Raw genomic sequence first — 24,698 nt, 5'->3', positions numbered from 1 at the left:
GGATTCTAGAATCCACTTGAGTCTAGACGTGTTTGTGAAAATATTTCTTTCTTTATCCTTACCATAGATACTCTGGAGTTCCAAACCATCGTTTTTTTTTACTTTCTACTAAGTTCTAGATAGCACACAACACTTTCCTGTATAGCGATATTCCACAGTCCTAAAGTCTTATTTTGTTGCATCTCGTGGATTCTAAATTACATTTCACTCTTGATATGACTACAAGAGCGTAATTACTAAAGTCTCCTTCCTGTTCTTGTTCAATTGAAAGACTTTGAGATCACTGAGGTGAATCTTGTAAGCACAAGAGACTTGATGATTGATGCCATGAAAACACGAGGCTTGATAAGAATTCAATTTTTATTGTTCCTTTTTTATATTTTTTGTTTTAGCTTAAAATATTCAAGGAACTTCATTGTTAATGGTTGTAGACATTTGGGAGAGGCTATACTGAAGTGATGGAGAGCTTTTTTGGCTCAAAGAATACATCTTCAAGCGACTACATGGAAGAAGAAGGAGAGGAGGAAGATGATTCAATTTCTTCTAGTGATGAAGAGGTTCAAAGGGACATGCTCCCTTCAAGAGTGATGCAAACCCCTGCTACAAGCAAGAAACAAAGAAAAGAGTCAGGTAAACCAAAAGAGTCTAAGTTTCTTCTTGAATCAGGGATTGTTCCATCTGTTCTTGGTGCCCCTTTCCGTGATACAAGAGATTCAAGCTCTTTAAATGTTATGAGACAAAGGGTTAAACAAAATAACATGGTAGATTCTTTGCCCATATTTTTGCCCATAAGTGTAATTGAATGTCCACCAGTGGATCCTGACACAGGAAAACAACTCTTAGAGGTTCGTGAAAGCTGTATTGAGCAGCATGTTCATAACATAAAGTTCAAAATGAAAGACAAGCCAAATGCCATTGTGTTACCTTTGCTTGTTTTGGTGGATAGACAACAATGTCCTACTAAAAATTCTTGGGTAAAGGCCAATGCTGAGTCCTATACATATTGGGTTCTTGGGGGCACTCACTCATTGATTGAGGTGGCAAAAGGTTCTTTCCCTTGACCAAAACATTGACTTGGACTTTCATTTGGAGATGTCTTTCATTCAAAAGATAAGATTCTTTCATAATGAGTGGGTTGATACCATAAAGCGTGGTGGAAAAGTCAAAGAAAAATTTTGAGTAGCACTTTGTGAAAAGTGTGGCCTTGAAGTGAAAAAGAAAGGTGGCCGTGGAGCAGGTCAAAAGACTAATACTAAACAGTATGACAACTATTTTCAACTTGCCTTTCGAGACAGAGAAGTTTGGGACCTACAAGAGGAGATCTTCAAGCTACATGAGCAGGGAAAGCTAAAGGGTCAGAAGCTAAGCAAGTCCCATGCATATTTCAAAGGAAAAGGTATCTCAAAAGAGGATTCACCAAAGCCCATCCCCGAAGATATGAAAATAACACCATGGAGACAATTGCAAGGAATACATGAAAAATCATTGATTATTGTTGTACTCTAACGTGTGAAGGGTGGAAGCATCTCTCTAGAGCAAATAGGAGAAGAATTTTAAAGGTTTGTAATTATAACGATTTAAAATATTCATTGATGTTTTTCTTTCTATCATGAATAATATTTCTCTTTATCTATCATCAGGCAAAAGACCATGTTGCACATGCGAAGAATAATGATTGAAAAATTGAATTGCTCTAATTGGGACGAGGTGGTGCAGTACCATCCAGACTCACGCAAACACCATGTGTTGGAGAAGTACATGTTCCTATTTTTTAACATGGTGAGTTGTTCCCCTTGCAGGTTATAATTTCTCGTTATTTAAACTATGTCTAAAATACCTTAGTATTTGGCCAAAAATGACTTTAAATATCTTCTAGTATTTCGTTTAAATATTTTGGAATCTTGTGATAGCCTTATTACATTACATTCATGTGGATTTGGATTCCAGAATCCTAAGGTGACCTTTAGTTTTTAAAATCTTAAATCAATGTCCCATTTGCTATTTTTGGGTTTGGATTCTAGAATCTCAAGAAAACCATTTGGATTCTGAAATCCAAAGTTCAAGTCTTTTTATTTTGCATGTGATTGGATTCTAGAATCCCATGGATTATTTAACTTTTGATTTATTTCATGGGTTTTAAAGCTTATTCTTTGAGGATTCTAGAATCCACTTACAAATTATAAAATAAACTCTAGTTAGAATTCAAATTTATCTTTTATTAATTAAGCCTTTTTCTTTTCTCTTATATCTTTGTTGTGTATTCTAGAACAAAGATCAACGGATTGCCATCAAGCAGATCCCTCTTGACTTTGAACAATTCTTGTAATGATGTCGTGCTAAGAGGCAAACGAGACAACAACCCCAAAGCTTTGAAATCACTCCTGGTCTCTCACTTTATATTCCCGATAATGTAGATGAGTCTCCATATCATTGGTGTGTTCATGAAGGCAGGGTTGAAGAAATGAGCACATTTTTGACCCCACGGTCTTACACACTAGCCATTGCAGATGCTCCTTATGGTTTTAGTGCCCCAAAATCTGTCAATGATGATGTAAAGTATGGAGTATGTGCCTATAAAAAAATTATAGAGGCTTTTGGAAAAATAACTACTTGTGACTCTTGGTCACTAGTATTTTTTCATGCCCATGATCAAATTACTGCAGCGCAAAAATCTTTCACTGACTCAAACATGACATGTCAAATGCTAACATGGTAAGTGAAACCTTTGAAGTTTTATACTAGTAGTACGGTATTATTTTTTGCTTTCTTCTAACATCTAAGCTATTTTTCTGCAGGATAAAGCCAAACATTCATGGATATAAGCTTGATCGCCTTTCTTGGGCTTGGGAGTTTGCTACCATTCGATTTTACTCATCTCTAGGTGTGCAGAGTAAAGGATCATACAATTTTGTGGTGAAACCAAATCACACAAATGTTTTTGAACAACCCAGATTCTGAAAAAAGTTCAAACATACTGGTGCAGATGTATAGGGAGTCATAAATCCATATCAAAAGTGTCAACTTTTGATGATGGATTTGATTGATTTAATCTCAATGAGAGGAGAATGGGTAATGGACCTCTTTGCGGGGATAGGCAATACAACTGTTAGTGCATTGAAGCAAGGCCAAAATGTGGTTGCTTTGGAATGTGATCCACTTCAAGTTAAATTGTTTGGTGGACGAAGTTGCGGTTTCCAGAGAAGGAGTCACATTTTAGTGGGAAACCCTTGTAAAATTCTTTTGTAAGAGAGCATCTCTAAGCCGGGAACTTGTAAAAGAATTATGATTATTTTTCTGGGAGCAATTGTATATTAGAGAGCCAGTTAGAAGTTTAGGAGCTTTTGGCCGGACAAGCCATTTGTAAAGACCTAAACTATAAAGGTCAAGTTTTGCAAGTTTGAACATTATCATCTTTCATGGGAAGTTTGAAGAAATGGTGTACGTACTGAGAGATATCTCTTGCTCCAACTTGTAATCATTGCTACTGTGGCTACGGTAATCCAAATTCAGATTCGTTTATTGCATTATGTTCCTCTTACTTTGATCTTTTATTCAAGTGTAAGCATTCGAGATTTGGTGTAGGTTTTCAACCACGTGTTTGGAGCTTTAAATCGCTGTTTTGAGAGCTTATATGCGTATTTTATGTTGTTTTGACTCTAGGAGAGGCTTTAGGGACCCTAAAACAGCCCTTTAGGATCATTTGTTTATTGTTTTTTCTTACTTTGGGACGAACGATCGCGATCCATGTACCTACCCAGAATGCTGTAACAATGATAGGATAGATTCTAAATAGTCCCCTCTAGCTCCACTTCAAGTTTCGTGCGAATCCGATATGATTTGCATGGTAAACGGGCGTGATGAGTGTAGAGCTGTGTAGAAGGACATAGGCAGATTACTTGGCTTTAGTGCGTATGATTTGCTTGCAGAGTTAGTAGTTACATCTCATCGAGTTCAGTTCATTAGGAATGACAACCTAGTGAGTTTCCATGCCTCATCCTGGTCGCTTTCCTTGTATTGATATTTTATGTTGATGTGTGAGAGCTATGCTATGGACATCCATCGCGGCAACCTGCAAACATATATTTATTGAGCAACGAGTCACAACTCTTAAAAATTTACCAGACGAGTTCCAAGAGGTGGGAACGAAAAGCATGGCATCTGATCCTCGCTTCTTTGATGCATTTGGAGAGCCGCAACCTCCAATTGGTAGTAAGAAAGTTGGGGAGATAGTTGATCTTGTGGATTTGGAACCAGATAATGTAGAGGTTGAGGATCAAGCTAGTGACACTGCTCATCAAATAACTTCAATGGGAGAGGAGACAAGAAATGAGGTCTTCCCATTCAAGCATAGTTTTAATGACTTTAAACTCATCGAACTATGTTTATGCTAAAAAACTTGACATTTTGATGTGAAGATACTTATTTTGATTTGTGCTTTTTATTATTTGCTTAATTCTCAATGTTTTCAAGTTTATATGGCATGACGTGATGGAGTTTCATTGTAAGAATAAAGCTTTTTTGAGCTTGCTTGGAGAAAATCCATGCATGCAAGCCCAATATCTTCACATTTATCTTGAATGTTCTTCATATATCTATAGCTTATGTAGTTATTAAAGCACCATGTCTATGAAATTTGATATGTAGAGTGACAATGTTGGTTAAGGACTACATAAAGATCAAAAATGTTGTTTCTATGGCCAATTTTAGAAACTAGAGAATTGTAGGCTGTGCTTATCTTGTCTTTTTATTAAAATAATTATTTCTTTTTAAAGATCAAGAATCCATCAAGTAATGCTATAATATAGAAATATGACAAAGTAGTTTTTTTATTAAAAAAAAAACTCTTTTTTGTAATGCATTTTTTTACTTAAAAAGTGCTCTTTTTTATGTTGTTGTGAAATTTTGGATGCACCCTTGCAAATGACAACTCACGACTCGTGCTACTTTTTTATGACTCTTTGTTGAACTTGCAACCTAGTGTATTCAGGTGGCTAAGCTGTGAAAAACTGAGGAAGGCTAGATGTTGTAATATGCACCATAAACGTCCTCCAAAACAACGAAAGCCAGACTAAACTTTCTGCACTGTAGAAGCTACCGCAAGGTGCAACAACCACCGATAGACTGCATGGACTACCACCGGATGGTGTCCCATCAGAAATGGGTAGGGTAATCCAAAATGAGGGGGAGCCAGACTCAACATTCTTCGCTATGTAGGACCTACGAGAAGAGGTGTGGTTAGAAAAATATTTCCGCACCACAATCATCCTATATGAAGAATGGAAGCCAGATTGAGCAATCGGTGCTGTGAATAATCTCTGAGAAGAGGAAAGGTCTTACCAATTTTTTTGAGTCATCTTGCCTGTATCTCCTACCTTCGATCCTCCGGTGTCAACAAAAAAAAAAAAAGCACAAAAAATGCCACCAAACTGCATCTCGGTGTGGCTCTCAATGTGAATGAGCTGGAAGTGGCCTACTGCCCAGGTTGGGAGATAAGTTTGATATAAGGTTATCGAGGATTTGTATAAGAAACTTTGAAGTAGAAATCCAAATGATCAGGAGTGAAGAAGAGTAACCTCACTACCATCCAAGCCAAGCTCTGGATGTAGTTGCAAGATGCCTTATCTCACACATCTCAGGGGTAAACTCTCCTAGAGAGTCCAAAGAACTGAAGTCGCACTCTAGTGTGGAGATCCAAGCAATGAGCATATCCAAGAAGAGAACTAAGATCCTCTTCCTAAATTCTCATATGTAAGCAAGTGATTTGACGTCTCGAGGCCAAGTGGTAAGTGTCCCCCCACCCAAGAGGGTGGTGTCTTCTTTGGGAATTTCGTGATCCCATATGCCATGATCATGGCCATATCTTGTGTGAGCTCCTTTGATGAGTGCATAGGTATGTTCATAAGAAACCACAAGTCACCACTCCCTCTAGAGTGCACAACTGTCGAATGATAGCTAGAATGAATAGATCTCCCAAGGATCGTACACCACAGATGATCAAGCGGATGCCAAAGATATGTGTACTAAAGTAGTGGCCAAGAGACCGCATGGACCACCATCTCATGGTGTCCTAGCAGGAGCTAGCAACATCCTCTCCATGAAACACAAACCAAGTGTCTATTTTCCACCCACAAACACAGCTCTCCAACAAATATCAGCGTGCTCGTATGCTCCCGGCATGGTCCAGAGCGGTGTAGAGAGTCTTGTGAGGTGGTGAATCAAGGTCACGGCCTGTGATAGGCTGAAAATAGAGAAAGTATCAGGGTATAATGGCTAAAAACTAAAGCGTAGGGAGAGGATGTGGGCTAGCAAAGCACTGGATGCTGAGTCGATTCAGTTTAGTCATGGTCCATGGTGGGTGGGGCCTAGTGCTTGTACTCTCTACCTAAAAACACTATTGTTCTGTCCAAAAAATGCAGCCTCCCAAAGACGATAGGGTCTGTTGAAAAAGAAAGCGGAGTAGGAGGGGTTTTCTGGCATTGAAATGACTTGTGAAGGCCAACACTGGTGGTGAAAATCATGTATGTGAGATTCAAAAGCAAAAACGCAGGCAAATAGAAAGTCTTTGCGATGAACTTTTGTCTAAGGCATGGCGCCACCCCTTTTTGTTGTGATCACTGTGGCCGACAGTCCTCTTGGGAGAAGAGCCTCTGGCAGGCAATGGAGATTTGGTCCATGACCATGAAAATCTTGCTATGATACCATGTGAGAGTGCACATGTGCGGAAGCATGAGAGAGGAGAGGAGAAAGAGAGACAGTAGACACAAAACATTGGTGTAGGAAAGAGGGGGTGATAATCCCCCCTGACTATCAGAGCATAAGACCTGTACAATGTAATCGTAGTCTGTATGAAGTGGATACCCCCTTGCCCTATATATATGAGTGCCCAAGGGGTGTCCATACTAGGTGGGTGGCCGCCCTAAACCTGGATGGCCATACAAAAATGCAACCTATACATGGGTGGACAGCCTAGAGACATGTAAGCCATAAAAATATGCCATAGACCTATGTGAAGCATTAGAGTGGTATATGTCTAGCAAACCAAGTCTCTCAAAGCCCCTTCCCACTCTGTTGACAAGAGTGGTATATATTGCATTACAACAAAAATGGAAGTACAATGCTTTATACCTATTGAATGTAGTGCAACATAGTTGTCAGTGTACAATGAGTCGGTATGCCTTGAACGCATATGTGTTACCATATACATGTGGTAGTGATCTGTGTGAACACACTAGGACCTCCGGGGCATTTTTTCCCTCTTTAGGAGGTTTTTTCCCCCGTGCATTATATATACGCCCATCACTCTAGGGCTATCTATCTTTCCATTGCACACTAAGTAACACACTCTCTATTGTGTGCCTTGAGCTTCCTCCGTCTTCTCCAACCTGTGTGTGTTTCTCTGCAACCCTAATTCCAACAATTGGTATCAGAGCAGGTCATGTCCTCCCGGGCTTAGTCGCCAGCTGCTCCACCACATGCCTGCTCACTTTCTCCGATTTCAGTGAGCTGTGGTGAGCGTTCCCAGGTCGACAAATATTTTGGGTGAGCTTGAACAGCTCGGTCTGCTCAGAATTTTGATTTGGGCTCATTTCAGCGTCCATTTCCACTACAGGCAGTACTGCACAGACTATTTCGTCATTTTGTGCAGAATTTTTGTCAGTGCCGTTTTCTGCATAACATGTGCCTTATAGTCTTCTACGGTTTGTGCTATATAGCATAGGTTGTTCCCGCTCCGTTTCTCCTATTTTCAGGCAGTTTTCACATCAGGTGCAACATTTACCATGGCTGACAACAACAACACAGATGTGTTCAAGATGTTTACTGCTGAGAACAGGTTGGATGGGGACAACTACCCTATGTGGGCTTATATGATGCAACATGTTCTTGTGTCAAAGGGTGTCTGGAACATTGTGTAGAGCATTGATGTACGTACTGGTTCTGAGGATGTAGGGGATGTTGAGGATGTTGCAGGTCTTGCTGCAAGGATTGCAGTTGTTAGAGTTGTTTTGCCCACGGCGGAACAAGCTCGTTGGGATGTTAAGGATGTGCAGGCTCATGCATTGATTGCGTTGTCTATGAAGCGCACCATTGTTCCTCACATCCGTTCAGCAAAATCTGCAAAACAGGCTTGGGATATTTTAGCGGGTCTTTATGCAAGCCGCAATGAGGCTAAAATTGCTTTGCTGCGTAAAGAGCCGGAGTCGAAGATTATGCATGAGGAAGATGATATGGACACTTTCCTTGCTAGTGTCAAGGATATCAATGAGCAACTTATTTTTGCAGGTGAAGTCATTTCAGACAGTTCCCTTGTGCAGACTATTCTTGATGCCTTACCAGATTCCTACCAGACTTCTGCTAGTACTTGGAGACTGATGACCCAAGGAAATCCTGAAGTTGTGAAGTTTGATGCATTATGCACATTGCTGTTGCAAGAGTCACTTTCTAGAAAAAATAGGACTAGGCAGCGTGCAGTTGAACAGGCTTTTATTGCTTCTCAAAGAAAGGGCGGTAATAGTACTGCAGCCACTTCTTATGGTTCTGCTACGAGTGGCAAAAATTATGTTCCTAATGCTTCTACTGGCAGCACTTCGTTTGGCAATTCTGGTGATAAGGGCAAAAAGAAGATGCGTTGCCATTATTGTAAAGCTAATGATCACTTGATCAAGTCGTGTCCTAAGTTGAAGGCCAAAGAGGCTAAGAAGAAAGAGGGTGGTTCCACTGCAAATGCTGGTTCCACTACAAATGAAGCCATTGTTGAGTCTTCTGTGAAAGGATATTGTAATGCTCATGTTGATCCAGAATGGGCTTTTAGCGCAGAGTGCACTTACAATCCTGCTGTCCATGATGCATGCTTGTCAGTTGCTGTAGATTCACATGTGTGGTATTTCGACAGTGGTGCTACAAAGCACATTACCTCACATCGTGACTTGTTTACCTCTCTTGAGTCTGTCCCTCATGGGAATTCAGTCACTTGTGCCAACAACGCCTCTTATTCAGTTCAGGGAGTTGGAAACATTGTGCTCACTGCTGCTAATGTCAGTTCCTTCACACTTGTTGATGCACTTTATGTACCTGGCATCAAGAAGAATCTCTTGTCTGTATCCGCACTTGCTAGACTTGGACTTGTAGTCAAATTTGTGGATGACAGATGTACAGTTCATGATCTCAGTTTTGGTGATGAAATTGTTGCATCTGGTCTTTTGTGCCGTGGGCTGTATAAGCTCACTTTGTATGACAAGTGTGGACAAAACTTTGCAAATGTTGTTGCAGATTAAAGGGATATTTCATATGAAAAACTTTGGCATGCACGTTTTGGTCATCTGAATTTTGCCAGTTTGCTGCGTTTGCAGAAATCTGATATGGTTGCTTCTTTGCCACCTCTTGAAGCACATGTCAAACATGTTTGTGAAGGCTGTATTTTGGGTAAGATACAACATTCTAAATTTCCAAAGGATGGTCCAGTTTGTTGCGTTTGCAGAAATCTGATATGGTTGCTTCTTTGCCACCTCTTGAAGCACCTGTCAAACATGTTTGTGAAGGCTGTATTTTGGGTAAGATACAACATTCTAAATTTCCAAAGGATGGTTCAAATCGGGCCACATGCAGGTTGCAGCTTGTGCATACAAATGTTTGTGGGCCCATGCAAACTCCGTCCTTGGGCAATTACCTGTACTTCGTGACATTCATTGATGATTACTCCAGGCATGCATGGGTATTTCCTCTTAAAGCGAAGTCCGAAGTTTTTATGTGCTTCAAACAATTTCTAGCTATGGCTGAAAATGTCTCGAAATGTACTATGGGCACCCTCCGTTCCGATCGAGGGGGGGAGTATATGTCTCATGAATTTAATGCATTTCTGGCTAGTCGTGGGATAAAACACCAATGTACAGTGCCTTATATGCCTCAGCAAAATGGTGTTGCTGAGAGGAAAAACAGGTCACTGACAGAAATGGCACGATGTATGGTCAAAAGTCAAGCTTTACCGCATTCTTTTTGGCTTGAGTCCATCATGTGTGCCACTTATGTACTTAACAGGTTTCCTACGAAAGCTTTGCAGTCTATTACTCCATATGAAGCATGGCATGATAGAAAACCTTCTATTGAGCACATGCGTGTTTTTGGCTGTTTGGCATATGCTTTGGTGCCACAAGTGCAGCGCAAAAATTTGGATGATAAGGCTGTCAAATGTATCTTTGTTGGTTATAGTGCTGAAAGCAAAGGTTACAGGTTGTATCATCCGCAAACAAAACGTATTCTGGTTTCTCGGGATGTAGTGTTTGTGGAAGATTCTGTTCAGCCCTTGCTGTCATGTACTAGAGACAGTAATGTAAGCTCACAGGACATTTATGACACTTTGTTGCCTCTTGTCAGTGGTGGAAATACGAATTTAATTTCCAATAAGGCAAATGTACAGCCTATGGGGGTTTCTGAAAATGTTTTAGATCAGCCTATTACTGATGCAGATGTACATGATGTACTTGATGAGGAAAGGGCTGAAAATGAGCAGGCTAGAGGTATACCAAAATGGCTGGTGCACACTTTGCGTGACAGTAAATTGGATGCACCTTTGTCTAGTCATACTCGTTCAGGCTCTCGCCATGCATCTTATGCATCAGATTTTTATGCTTTGGCTGTGTCTAGCTTACATGATGTTGAGGAGCCTCTGTCTTTTGATGAAGCACAGAATTCAGAAAATTGGATGGCTGCCATGCAATCAGAATATGATGCACTTATAGAAAATGACACATGGACTTTATGTGATTTGCCTCCTGGCAAAAAGTCCATTGGTACGAAGTGGGTTTACAAGTTGAAACGCAAGCCGGATGGTGAGATTGATCGCCATAAGGCTCGACTTGTTGCAAAGGGCTATGCACAGCAAAAAGGCATAGATTATGAAGAGACTTTTTCTCCCACTTGTCGTATGACTAATGTACGTTTTCTATGTGCATTGGCAGCTCATTTTGGTTGGGATGTACATCAATCAGACTTGTTACTGCTTTCTTGAATGGTGACATATTTGAGGAAGTTTATGTAACGCAGCCTCCCGGTTTTTTCATAAAAGGACAAGAGGACAAAGTGTGCAAATGTAACATGGCTTTGTATGGGTTGAAGCAATCTCCTCGTGCTTGGTATGAGAAAGCTGACACTCAGTTGTTCAAACAAGGCTTTCGTAACAGTCCAACCGAAAGCACATTGTATGTAAAGCGTGAGGGTGATGTACTTCTCATTGTGTTTCTTTATGTTTATGATTTGATGATCACTGGACCAAATGAGAGACATATTGCTGAATTTAAGGCTGATTTGAATACTACTTTCAAGATGAAAGATTTGGGGTTGTTGTATCATTACTTGGGTATAGAGTTTAAGCAGTGTGATGGTGGTATTGCCTTGTGTCAGAAAAGTTACATAGAGACATTGTTATGTAAGTTTGGACTTGAGGATTGCAAACCTATTGCCACTCCCATGGAAACAGGTTTGAAGTTGAGTCGACATGATGCTGGCGATCCTGCTGATGTCACTCTTTACCAAACTCCTCTTGGCTGTCTCATTTATGTATGCAACACGAGGCCAAATATTCAGTTTGCAGTCTCACACGTCAGCAGATTTATGCATAGCCCAGGGTCTAAGCATTGGCAGGCTGTCAAGAGGATTTTCCGCTACCTTAGTGGCACTTTACATCTTGGAATGTTTTATCCCAAGGGGGGATCATTGCCGCCAAAATTACATGCTTTTTCGGACTCGGATTGGGCTGGTTGTTTTGACATGCAAGAGTCCACAAGTGGTTTTTGTTTCATGCTTGATAGTTCATGTATATCATGGTTGAGCAAGAAGAAACCTACTGTGTCCACTTCGAGTTGTGAGGCTGAGAACAGGGCAATCTTCACAGCTACGGTTGAGTGTGTATGGCTCAGACGCCTTATGGTTGATTTGGGTGTTGGACATGACACTGCCAATACTATCTACATTGACAGTCAGTGCGCATTGGTAGTTGCGAGGAACCCAGTTTTTCATGCTCGCACAAAGCACATTGAGGTGCATTACCACTATGTTAGGGAGAGGCCCTCAGCAGGAGAGATCAGCTTGGCTTATGTGCCAACACAAGACAACCTTGCAGATCTTTTCACAAAGGCATTGTCTCGTGAGAATCTTGAAGCTTTCCGCAAAGATTTGGGCTTACTCCCCTTTGTGGACTGATCCTGTCCTCAGGGCATGGCACTTCCCTTTACTCATGTGCCAGCTCTCGTTCACCGCATCACTCCAGGGGGGATTGGTTACCATATACATATGGTAGTGATGTGTGTGAACACACTAGGACCGCCGGGGCATTTTTTCCCTCTTTAGGAGGTTTTTTCCCCCGTGCATTATATATACGCCCATCACTGTAGGGCTATCCATCTTTCCATTGCACACTAAGTAACACACTCTATTATGTGCCTTGAGCTTCCTTTGTCTTCTCCAAGCTGTGTGTGTTTCTCTGCAACCTAATCCAACAATATGGAATGCCAACTTCGATGAATGCCTTGGATTTTGGCATATAGTCTTAAATATACCATCATTATTTATAATAGGCCAAATGCCTAAGGAGGAGAGAGGGAGGGAGAGGGTCAGAGTGAGGGGTATATGTGCGTTGTATATGTGTATGTGTGTATGTAACGGTGTATATAAGTTGGCTATCAATGTGGCAATATGTGTTTTAAATTCATATTGATTCCTTGTTGATTGAAAACGGATTCACCATACTTTTACATTCTGTACGGCAATCTATACGGTGGCTTGCATCTCAACTTGTAAACCCACTTCGTATAAATGCCCTTTTTTCTTGGAGGAAAATGGCATGAAGATTATGTGTCATTTTCTATAAATGCATCATATTTAGATTGCATGGCATCCGTCCAATTTTTTGAGTTTTGTGCTTCATCAAAGAACAAAGGGTCCTCAAGATCACATAAGCTAGAAATAGCCAAAGCATAACAATTTGATGCATAAGATGCATGGTGAGAACTTGAATGAGTATGATTAGACAAAGGTGTGTCCAATTTTTTGTCATGCAAAGTATGCACTAGCCATTTTGGCATACCTCTAGCCTGCCTACTCATTCTCAAGCCTTTCCTTATCAAGCACATCATGTACATCTTCATTAGTGATAGGCTGATTTGTAATATTTTCAAAACCCCCCATAGACTGTACATTTGCCTCATTGGAAGTTACATTTGAACTTCCATCACTGAAAAGAGGCAACAAAGTGTCCCAGATGTCTTGATAGCTTACACCACTATGTGTAGTACATGACAGAAAGGGCTGAATAGAATCTTCCACAAACACTATATCTTGTGAAACCAAGATATTCTTTGTTTACGGATGATACAATTTGTAATCTTTTCTTTCAACACTATACCCATCAAAAATACATTTGACAGCCTTATCATCCAATGTTTTGTGTTGCGTTTGTGGCACCAAAGCTTATGCCAAACAGCCAAAAGCACACATGTGCTCAATAGAAGGCTTTCTATCATGCCATTCTTCATATGGAGTCATAGACTGCAAAGCTTTCATGGGACACTTGTTTACATAAGTGGCACACATGATGGCATCAAGCCAAAACGGTTGCGGCAAAGCTTGACTTTTGACCATACATCATGCCATTTCCGTAAGTGACAAGTTTTTCCTCTCAGCAATACCATTTTGCTAAGGTGTATAGGGCACTGTGCATTCATGTTTTGTCCCACGACTAGCCAACAATGCATTAATTTATGTACTCCCCCCCTCGATCTGGACAGAGGGTGCCATAGCCAAAAATTGCTTGAAGCACATAAACACTTCGGACTTTTCCTTAAGCAGATACACCCATGCATGCCTGGAGTAATTATCAATGAAAGTCACAAAATAGACTTAGTTTCCCAAGGACGTAGTTTGCATGGGCCCACAATCATCACTACGCACAAGTTGCAACCTGCATGTGGCCCAAACTAAACCATCCTTTGGAAACTTCAAATGCTGCATCTTACCCAAAATACAGCCTTCATAAACGTGTTTGACAGGTGCTTCAAGAAGTGGAAAATAAGCAACCATATCAAATTTTTGCAAACGCAACAAACTGGGCAAAATTTAGATGCCCAAAGCACGCATGCCAAAGTTTTGCATCTAAATAGCCTTAGAATCCACAACTGCATTTGAAAAGCTCTACCCACACTTGTCATACAAAGTGAGCTTATACAATCCACGACATAAAACATGATAGAACAATCTCATCACCAGAACTAAGATCATGTACTATACATCTGTCATCCACAAATTTGACTACAAGACCGAGTCTAACAAGTGCAGATAAAGGCAAAATATTTTTCTTGATCCTAGGTACATTCAATGCATCAACAAGTGTGAAGGAGTTTCAATTTGCAATAGTAAGCACAATCTTTCCAACTCCCTTGACCGGATAAGAGGCTTTGTTTGCACAAGTGACTAAATTCCCATGAGCGACATCCTTGAGAGAGGTAAACAAGTCACGATGAGAGGTAGTGTGCTTTGTAGCACCACTATCAAAGTACCATAGATGAGCATCTGCAACAACTGACAAACATGTATCATAGATAGAAGGATCATAAGTGCACTGCATTAAAATCCCATTTTGCATCAACATTAGCATCATAGTCTCCTTTGAGACAAGACTAAAAAATAGCTGCATTTGTAGTGGAACTAACCTCTTTCTTCTTAGCCTCTTTGGCCTTCAACTTAGGACACTTCTTGATCAAGTGATCATTAGCTTTACAATAAAGGCAACACATCTTCTTTTGACCCCTACACAAAATTCCTTGACAAATTGTTGCCAGCAAAAGCATTAGGAACAAGTTATTTACCACTCGTAGAAGAACCTTGAGAAGTGTCTACATTGTTGTGACCACATTTTCTTTGAGAAACAGTAAAGGACTCTTCAATTGCATGTTGTCTAGCCTTGTTTTTTCTAGAAATTTACTTCTAGATTTCCTTGGGTCATGAGTCTCCAAGTATTAGCAAATGTGTGGTAAGAATCTGGTAAAGCATCAAGAGCAGATAGCACAAGGGAACTATTAGAAATGACTTTGATGTAGAAATAACTTGCTCGTTTATATCCTTGACGCAAGCAAGGAAAGTGTCCATTTCATCTTCCTCGTGCATAATTTTCTACTCTAGCTCTTTACGCAACAATGCAATTTAAGCCTCATTTTGACTTTCATAAAGACCATCCAGAATATCCCAAGCCTGTTTTGAAGATTTTTCTGAATGAATATGAGGAGTAATAGTGCACTTCACAGACAACACAATCATTGCATGAGCCTGCAAATCTTTTACATCCAAACAAGCTTGCTTAGTCGTAGGCAAAACAGTTATGGCTGCAGCAATCCTACCACCAGACCTTGCAACATCCTCAACATTGCCTACATCCTCAAAACTAGGATGTACATCAATGTCGTGCACAATGTTCCAAACACCCTTTGACACAAGGACATGTTGCATCATATAATCCCACATAGGGTAATTGTCCCCATCTAATCTATCCCAACAACAAACATCTTGAATACATCTATCTTGTTGTCAGCCATGGAAAATGCTACACTTGATGTGAAAACTGCCCGAAAGAGAAGAAATAAGGTGGAAACAACACGTGCTATATAGCACAAACCGTAGAAGATTGTAAGGAATTGTTATGTAGAAAACGGCACTAACAAAATTTTTGCACAAAATGACGAAATTACCTATGCACAATACTGCTTGTAATGGAAAAGGAGGCCAATATGAGCCCTCAAAAATATGAGTAGATTGAGCTCTACAAGTTATCCAAAGTATTTGGTGACCTACTGACGTGCACCAAAGCTCATAGAAATCAAAGAAAGTGAGCTAGCATGTACTAGAGCTGTTGCGATTGAGCCCGAGAGGATGCAACCTACTTTGATACCAATTTTTGGAATTAGGGTTGCAAGGAAACACACATAGCTTGGAGAAGATGAAGGAAGCTCATTGCACACATCAGAGAGTGTATTACTTAGTGTGACATGGAAGGATAGATAAAACCAGAGTGATGGGTGTATAAACAATGCACGAGGGGTAAAACCTTCTAGTGAGCGAAAAAATGCCCCAACGGTCCTAATTGTGTTCACACACATTACTACCACATGTATATGGTAACAGACTTGGCAAGTGTCTGCAAGTTACTTCATTATGTGCCAAAACCGCATATATGGTGCATACGACAATTCTCTTTCACGCACCATATATGGCTATAAGACAAATTCAAGAGAGTTTCAATTTAGAAAGACTCAACACAATTGGCCACAACATACCAACCATTTTATACAATTTCAAGTTTTCTTGTTTTCCTACATTTTAACCTTTAAGTTGGCAAGGATTGCCTATTGTACAAAGCAAAGTGCTTTGATAGCATTCATGAGATGAAAAACGTCTAACCTGTGGCAAGATCCTATCGTTCACTTTGAATCAAAGACATTAGCACACAATTGTGGGAACTTGACAAATTTTAAGGATACAAGTTCACAATTTACATATGACACCGACAAATTGTGATGTATCCATGCCCGATTGTGCAAGGAACTTATGGTATTGACTCAATCTATAGGGGTTGTCAATGTCGCCAAGGGCTTACACCTCTTCGAGCACAACATGCTAGTGAGAACGACATAATTCTATCTCATTAGTATTGACGCTTACGCTATAGCACTAGCTACTCTATCAAGGACAAGGTAAGTTATTGATGTCTAAATATTTTTATTTTATGTTTCTTCTCACTCAAAGTACCAAGTCACCCGTAGGTACAATCACGAGACCACATCCAAAGTAGATGGGTCAAGATGTGACTTATGTTACCTCTATCTACGCAAGAATTGTACAAGCATTGTTGTATGCTTATAGAATAAGTTATGACACATTCATTGTCTACATAGAGATATACGCAGGGGCATACAACATAGTAGAATAATGGTTTCTCCTTAGCTCTCTCTCTCTCTCTCTCTCTCTCTCTCTCCCCCCCCAATTATCTACAAAAAAGGTGCAATTAGGCATGCCTTTACTAAAATCTTTCTATGACAATATGGTAACAGGAAGGGCTAAGAGCCATCTATTTTTGAAGGGCTAAGAGACATCTATTTTGGAATGGCTAAGATTCACATGTTTGTAATCCATCAGTGATTACTTTTGAGATCAAACAAATCTATCTTGTTGAGTACCCATCGATTCTAATGGACAAACAAGAGTCTTGCCATTACTGTTTTCTAAGGTGTTTTTTTAGCACTACATATTTTAAGTATGAAGATCACATTGCGTTTTGGAAAGTCTTAAAATCTTAAAGGCTTATCTCTACCAAGATGTATAGATGAAGCAAGCATTTTAGACAGCATGGTAGTTTATAAAAACCTAAGATTATGGATTTTGAGGTCTAGAAAAGATCCAATTTTGAATACGATTCCAACTTGAGTGGATCTCCTATTTTGTCTATAGCACTGATAGTGTCTATATGAGCACGATTTTAGGGTAAGACCCAACTCGTGAATACTAAATCACTCATAAGTGTTGCCGGTCAATTCTAGGAACCTTCATACTTGCACTTTCAAGGAAGAAAATCCACTATGTACCATGCGGTATTGGATAATTTCAACTTTCAAAGTTGATCTCAATTAATATTGGTTGTTATTTGAGCAGTTTCAGTACAAAGTCTAACCAAGGGTTTGGCAACGTAGATTTTAACCAAGGGGTTTGGATAGCACAGGTAACCCCCAAGGTTATCCTTGCAATACTACTTGATATTCACTAATTTTTCATTAGTGTTCCTACATCTTTGCAGGTTGGAAATTTGGGTAGGTACATTTGACTACGGTAATATAACACTATGTTCAACCTCCAGGTATGCATGATTCGGCTTTTTTTCTTTTTCCAATATGTTTTGTGTACTTTTCCAAGAAGGATGCATAAGCTTCTATGTTTTCATCCATTTTACTCTCCAAGAGACATGACAAGGTCATATAAGAGCAAAGACTTTTGGGCCACAATGTCCCAAATACATTTCTTGGGCACATGTTGTCACATGTGATACAACATGGTTTAAGAACTCAAGAAGTTCAATTTATCCAGTGTGGAGCAAGGCTAAAGAGGGTCCCCCTCACTCATCTCGTTGAGTGTTTGTAGTTACCTCCATACAAAAGTACATCTTGTACTTGAAGGATGCTCTTTTTTTAGACATCGTTATTTGAGATATATTGCACAGGTGGAGAATGTTATTCTCTGGGATTGACACCGATGCCCATTATTTCAATTATGTGTCGCAACAAAGTCCCTACGTGTTGGTCAAATCCGCTATATAGATCATTTTGAGCATGTAGTATCATGAATATTTCTACTGGCCAACAATTATCGGGTACTTAGAATGACTTGTTTAAGTTACAAGTGCTGCTAAAGAACATTAACATATGGTTGTTTATGCATATATCAAGGCTATATATTATAAACGAAAATGTATCATTGTCTATACCGAGAAGTGACTTTTGTTTCACATTCTATTATGGTTGAAACATTTCTGCAAGGCTTGAAAATGATTGCAGTTTCTTTTCATAACTATTTACACCCATCTTTCATGTGAGCTATTAGAATCACATTCGCCATAAGCATTAGCAAGTACAATCATGGATATGCATGTTCAAATTTGTTTATGCTAAATGCATGCACACTAGGTGTTATGGACCCTAATGTTTTAGCAAAGACTGATTTAAAGCAGCATGCACATTCGTGACAAAGATTTAACAATTACCAATAGAGGTCATGGCTCAATTTGGGTGCTTGTGGATCTTTCCATCTAACCAATATGGCTCTTCATAACATTGGTGATTCCTTAGTCATGTTGTAAGGAATTATGATCCCAGCTATTTTGGATGACTGTCTGTTAACGGTGTAGAAACACACCTTAGTATTGTCATTTATCCAAAGAGAATAGGCCAATTACAAGAGAAATTGTGTGCTAAAGGATATTCAAAGCGCGTGCATTGCACGAAGCAATCCAATTACAAAGCATGTATTGCTTTAGTTGGAGCTTTCTAACCACAAGGTAAAGCATGTTTACGACTAAGTGTAGTCTCTTCATGTTTAAGTCAGGTTCTCAACCTTGAATACTAGTTATGGTGGAGTTGTTTCTTGATGCAATCAAGGACTTAAGCTTTTCTGATGAGTTACATTAGCTAGCTACTTTCATGGAAAGTGAAAAGATGTACTCTTTTGAGCATATCTTTCTAGTTGTGATAACTCGTTTAGCATGGTCATGTGAGTTCTTAATGGAGTCTACACACTACATTGAATATGGGTTGGTTACACACGACGATTGCAAAGGGACAAGAGTCTGAAAAATCAACATACTCTTGTTGATTTCATTGAACCTCCTACTAAGTTTTGTTTTGGTCAAATGAACAACTGGATCCATGAGGGATGTCACTGTGGAAAATATTAGTGTTCTTAAGTAGATACAACAATTTTTGTTTTTGAGGACCAAAAAGCTTCTTCAAGCGATGTCAGGCCAAGGGCTAGGAAGAACATGCAGTACAGGGGGTCCAATTAATGATTAGCTAGGCAAGGCCTTTAGAGGGCACAGTTGGGTGGTTATTGGCATGGTCCAATTCCCTTCGTCTCACACGTTGAGGTGCAAGATGTGGAAGGTCATGCATAAGTCTCCAAGTGTAGTTGAGACGATGCCTTGTTGCCTTGTTGGCAAGCAACAGAGCCCAAGGCTAAGGCCAAAAGGATTTTTTATTTTTATTTTTTGAGAGGGGGCATCTTGTTATTGATGGGGATTTAATTTTTCTCGAGCCACAACAAAAATAAATAAATTCTTGATTTTTGTTTCAAAACTCACACAAATCACTTGGGGCGCCACCATGATACAAACTTCTACTGCCAGTAGACACCATGCCCCAAGCAGCCAAGAAGCCGATCGAGTTGGAAAATCCACAAAAAGGAAGCCAAACTGCCAAGAAGAACCGCATAAGGGGGGAGCAACAAGCTCATCACCTCACCATCCAGTCCTTCTTGTCCAGTATAGCCACACACCATTACAGTAACCGTAAACCATCTGGATAGAACCATCACCATACATCCACACACAAAAGAAAGCCCACCTTCTCAAGAGCTGACCTCTAGAGCCACCATACATGACAAGGCCTACCATGGTGTTAACCCTCACGGCACACGGACACCCCATCACCTACGATGGACGTGTATTATGTATTTGGTAGAGTCAGGTACCGGGCTTGTCGGACCAATAGGGAAAGGTAGAGTGATCGCCGATGAGAGGCGCACTTTAACTTGGACATTCAAGGGATTAGTTGGTTAAGCATGGGCGCCCAAGTGTGAATGGGGTGAGCTCCTATAAAAGCCAACTAAACCTAATTTTTACTCATTCTCTCATTTGTGCAATTGAAGAGTGCTCTTGCTCCATCTCCATCTTCTTCTTCTTCTTCACCTCCTTGTGTGTGTGTGTGTGAGAGAGAGAGAGGGAGAGTGTGTGTGCGATCGAGCATTACGAAGGCACGACGGCGGCGAAGCGGTTGAGCGCGGCACGACTGCAGCTTCTTCTTCATCGCGGCGAGGAATCCACCACGAAGGCGAGCGTAGAGCGGTGAGTGACACACCCTTTGTTTTCTTGAGCTTGCTAGTTTAGGCTTGTTGTGTGCTTGGAGCCGTTTGTGGCTCGCATACGGTGTATTGGCAAGTCCCTTGCTTCGACAGTGCGGCAATGTGCGCTCCTTGCCGCACTGTCGAAGCAAGGGACTTGCCAATACACCGTATGCGAGCCACAAATGGCTCCAAGCACACAACAAGCCTAAACTAGCAAGCTCAAGAAAACAAAGGGTGTGTCACTCACCGCTCTACGCTCGCCTTCGTGGTGGATTCCTCGCCGCGATGAAGAAGAAGCTGCAGTCGTGCCGCGCTCAACCGCTTCGCCGCTGTCGTGCCTTCGTAATGCTCGATCGCACACACACTCTCCCTCTCTCTCTCTCACACACACACACACAAGGAGGTGAAGAAGAAGAAGAAGATGGAGATGGAGCAAGAGCACTCTTCAATTGCACAAATGAGAGAATGAGTAAAAATTAGGTTTAGTTGGCTTTTATAGGAGCTCACCCCATTCACACTTGGGCGCCCATGCTTAACCAACTAATCCCTTGAATGTCCAAGTTAAAGTGCGCCTCTCATCGGCGATCACTCTACCTTTCCCTATTGGTCCGACAAGCCCGGTACCTGACTCTACCAAATACATAATACACGTCCATCGTAGGTGATGGGGTGTCCGTGTGCCGTGAGGGTTAACATGCCCCCCTTCCTGATGTAGATTCCGTCTTCGGAAGCTATTGAGTTGAAGCTGGTTCGTCGAGGTGGAAGAGCATTTGAGATGAATGTCCTTAGCCTTCTTCAGTCACTGCAAAATCAAACAACATTGGCACAGTAATTGCATTCTCTTAAAAAGCATATGCAGTTTTAGGTAGACACATTGATCGGAAAAAGAATTTCAAACAATTTGTTAGCAATGAACATTAAATTGCAATGTAATCAAATGCATAAACAGATGTAAAGGTAAAAAATTAAACAAGTCTGGGGTCACTAATTTGACGGTCGAAAAGCACTAGAGATCGAATATTAATACCATGGGTAAGCTTCTTAACTTTCTGTGGTCAATTAAGTTGTTTAATCGCGAGAGCCAAGTATTCATGTTCAAGGGCTGACTAGAGGCTATATCTAGAAAACTTTGTAGTTAAGCTACCATAAAAGGAATTTCTCATGAAATCATCGCCTGACTGATTACTTTGTCTTTGACCCCCCAAGGTCTTTTCACAGTGATTCAATTATGATGTGTGTGCTTATTTTGTATGCCTTGGGTTTTTTGCTTTTCAAGGAAAAGCGCCCACACTGGGAACCTCTAGGGCTCTAGTACCATAGGCGATACATGTGAGTGAAGTACCAAATCAAGCTGAGATTTCTTTTCCAGCTTAAAATTTTACATTGTGGCACTTTGATTTTTTGTTTGTTCATTTTCAGCGTTTAATTTTGTAACTTTGGGGGGTCATATAACACTGTTACACTCCCCAGGCTCATCACATTAGTAAACTCCCTTTATAATACTTAAGCTAAAGGTCAATAGGGTCAAGCCCACTAGAAAGCCCTAGTACATTTCATACAATGCTGCCTAAATCGGATTAAGAACCTAAGTAACCATTGTTTATTAGGAAGGCATTCCCCATGGTATTAAGAGAAGATTTCTAACACCTAACTTGGTCAAACTAGCTTAGTCGGACTGCTTGATTTTTACACCTAAACAAGTGATTATGACAAAAGATTGCATTGAATTAAATGTTGGTTACTAAGCCAATGCGCTGAATAGTATGCTACCAATCACAATCAAAGCAGACAATCATAGATGCAAAAAAGATAAGGGCAATGCTAATGGATAAGAAACACCTGTTTGTGTTGATGGTCGCGCTTGATTTGAAGGTTCTATGAAGATCCAAATCCTATCAATAGCAACACGCTCCTGTACACACTAGGAAACAAAAGGAATACCTCCAGGAGGCACATTAGTGGGAAAAGAGATCTTTGCTAATCACTCAACTCTAAAACAGAAACACTCCTATCGTACTAATCTTACCTACTCTCCATCACTCAAGTGATGAGGATCAAAGGTGTTTCATGGCATAGGTTTCTGTTTCACTGTACCAGATGTGACATGTGTAGGTCCGAGTCAATGTTTTGACTTTTATGTGCATACTCGTTTGCTAATTGCTCTTGCTCTTTTTTTTCTTTTTTTTTTTATGAGTATAAAGCTTTATATGTACATTCCCTAAGATTGGAATTGAGAGGTCAGGGAAAAAGGTTGAGAGGGAAACAAATGAATGATGACTGTCAGCAAACACTCCCCCCTTCCTTGGGTAGATCATACCGTTTGAAATGAGCTTGTCACCCTTTGTAACCAATTGTTCCAGTTGGTAATAGGTGAGGATTTTTGCCAGTAGTTTTCTATTACCCTAGGTGCCTTGTCAAGCTGCAAGGGTGGTAAGGTACTCTCCCAGGATCGAACTTGAAGTGGTTCATCAGGTGATTCTTGAACACTGGGAGGTGTGGATTCTTTTGTAGCTTCATGGAGGTCCACTACTATAGATGGAGGCTGTGTAGAAGCTTTTACCTCTATGGATGTATTACATGATGAGCTAGAATCTTCATGGGACTCCCCCCTTCCTGAGCTAGGTGGAACAAATCGTTCTTTCTTTGGTACCCAAACTAGCTCTGGACTAGGTGTGTAACATTCTGTGATTTTTCCCTTTCCCCGATCATTGATTCGTTTTGGAGCTATGGGATTGGGCTCACTTGGGTCAGGTGATAGGTAAGAGCACAATCTACGTTTTGGCACCCAGATTTGATCATTTCCTTGATAGTAGCCTTCGGCTTCCAATAGTCGTTTAGGGATCCATCGCAACATTTTCTTACTTTTCTTGGAGCGAGTGGTACGGTTCTTACTAGGTTTCCGTTTTTTTGCATCAACCATGCTCACTACAGAGGTTTTAGGGACCCACTTGTATGTTTTCTTCGTTACCTTAGGATGAGTCTTGTCGGAAGCGATATGCATTGCTTGTAGCATATTTAAGGGTATACGCATTTCATCCCCCTCAGGTGTTACCCAGGTCGTCCCCCTATTTCCCCAAGTGTCTATGGTTGATGCTAGGTGTACCCAATCCACATTGTCTGATTCCGTCATACCCGGTAACACATCCATGTAAGGAGAATCTTGGCCAATGTCTGTATCCTTCTTACAAGTGTAACAATATTGTAGTGGGGCCGAGTGAACTGTGGTGTCAGAGCGATGATCAATAATGGTTTTACTCCCTAAAGGGTGTACCTTACCAGTCACCAAATCCACTCTAAGGACAGAGTCTTGGAATTGCAAATAGACATGATTTTTAGACCAATCGTGAACCATTTGTGCTTCCCTCATGAATGGTCGTCCTAAAATCATTTCATATGACATAAGGTGTTTAGAGAAATCCATTACAATGAACGTATGTCGCACCTTGTATCCTAGAACTTTGATCTTAAGATCCTTGAGCATCCCCATAGGTTTGGCTATGGTACCATTTGCCATCTTTACCACAATGTTAGTAACACTGAGGCGGGGTTTTCCCATGGATTCCCAACAATCTTTTGTAACGATGCTAACTCCCGCACCACCATCAAGAATTCCCTTTATAGTTAATCCCTTGGTAGTGATGGGTAGGGTCGCATTAGACTCGTCGCCTTCAAAATACTGCCCAAATTCGTTAATGGGTACCTCGATCACAGACTCGTGTCCATCTAAGTCAAGTGATTGCACATGATTTTCCTCATCAATCATAATCGAGTCAGGCCTATTTGGTTGCGCAAACTGCGGTAATCCCGTTCGTAGCTCTCCGTTAAGGAATGCTCGAAGTGCAAGGAATAACTCAGGATCTCCATACAGCTTTGCTATGATCGTGGTTCGGACCTCAGAAGACATGAAGTCCACTAGTTTAGCAACATTCATTGGCGTTTTGCAGGGTGTAGGCCCTTGACTAGGAACTGGTGAGGATGGAATCTCATCTTCCTCAATGGGATCAGGTATTCCTTCGTGAAACATCCTTTCCAACAAGAAGGGTGTATGCTCACTTTCT

At 40.6% G+C, this 24,698-nt stretch overlaps 1 protein-coding gene and 1 pseudogene across 1 annotated transcript; both read left to right on the top strand.

Moving 5' to 3' along the window:
- The first annotated feature begins 458 nt into the window (after positions 1–458).
- Positions 459–1,506, top strand: LOC147421372 (uncharacterized). Its single transcript, XM_086504945.1, has 2 exons — positions 459–1,047; positions 1,238–1,506. Exons 1-2 carry the CDS (start codon positions 459–461, stop codon positions 1,504–1,506), a joined length of 858 nt encoding a protein of 285 aa, XP_086361071.1.
- Positions 1,507–2,461: 955 nt separating this feature from the next.
- Positions 2,462–4,230, top strand: LOC147421371 (uncharacterized; annotated as a pseudogene).
- The last annotated feature ends 20,468 nt before the right edge of the window (positions 4,231–24,698 follow it).

This window comes from Adiantum capillus-veneris, chromosome 28 (assembly GCF_014529385.1).
Source record: "Adiantum capillus-veneris isolate H3 chromosome 28, ASM1452938v2, whole genome shotgun sequence".
Taxonomy (NCBI): domain Eukaryota; kingdom Viridiplantae; phylum Streptophyta; class Polypodiopsida; order Polypodiales; family Pteridaceae; genus Adiantum; species Adiantum capillus-veneris.
This window is presented reverse-complemented; position numbering and strand designations above follow the sequence as displayed.

Bases quoted from the DNA above. Each gene is read 5' to 3' on its own strand.
- LOC147421372 (XM_086504945.1), top strand. From the start codon at position 459: ATGGAGAGCTTTTTTGGCTCAAAGAATACATCTTCAAGCGACTACATG. The intron at 1,048-1,237 runs GTTCTTTCCCTT...GCCGTGGAGCAG, and splicing joins ATTGATTGAGGTGGCAAAAG to GTCAAAAGACTAATACTAAA.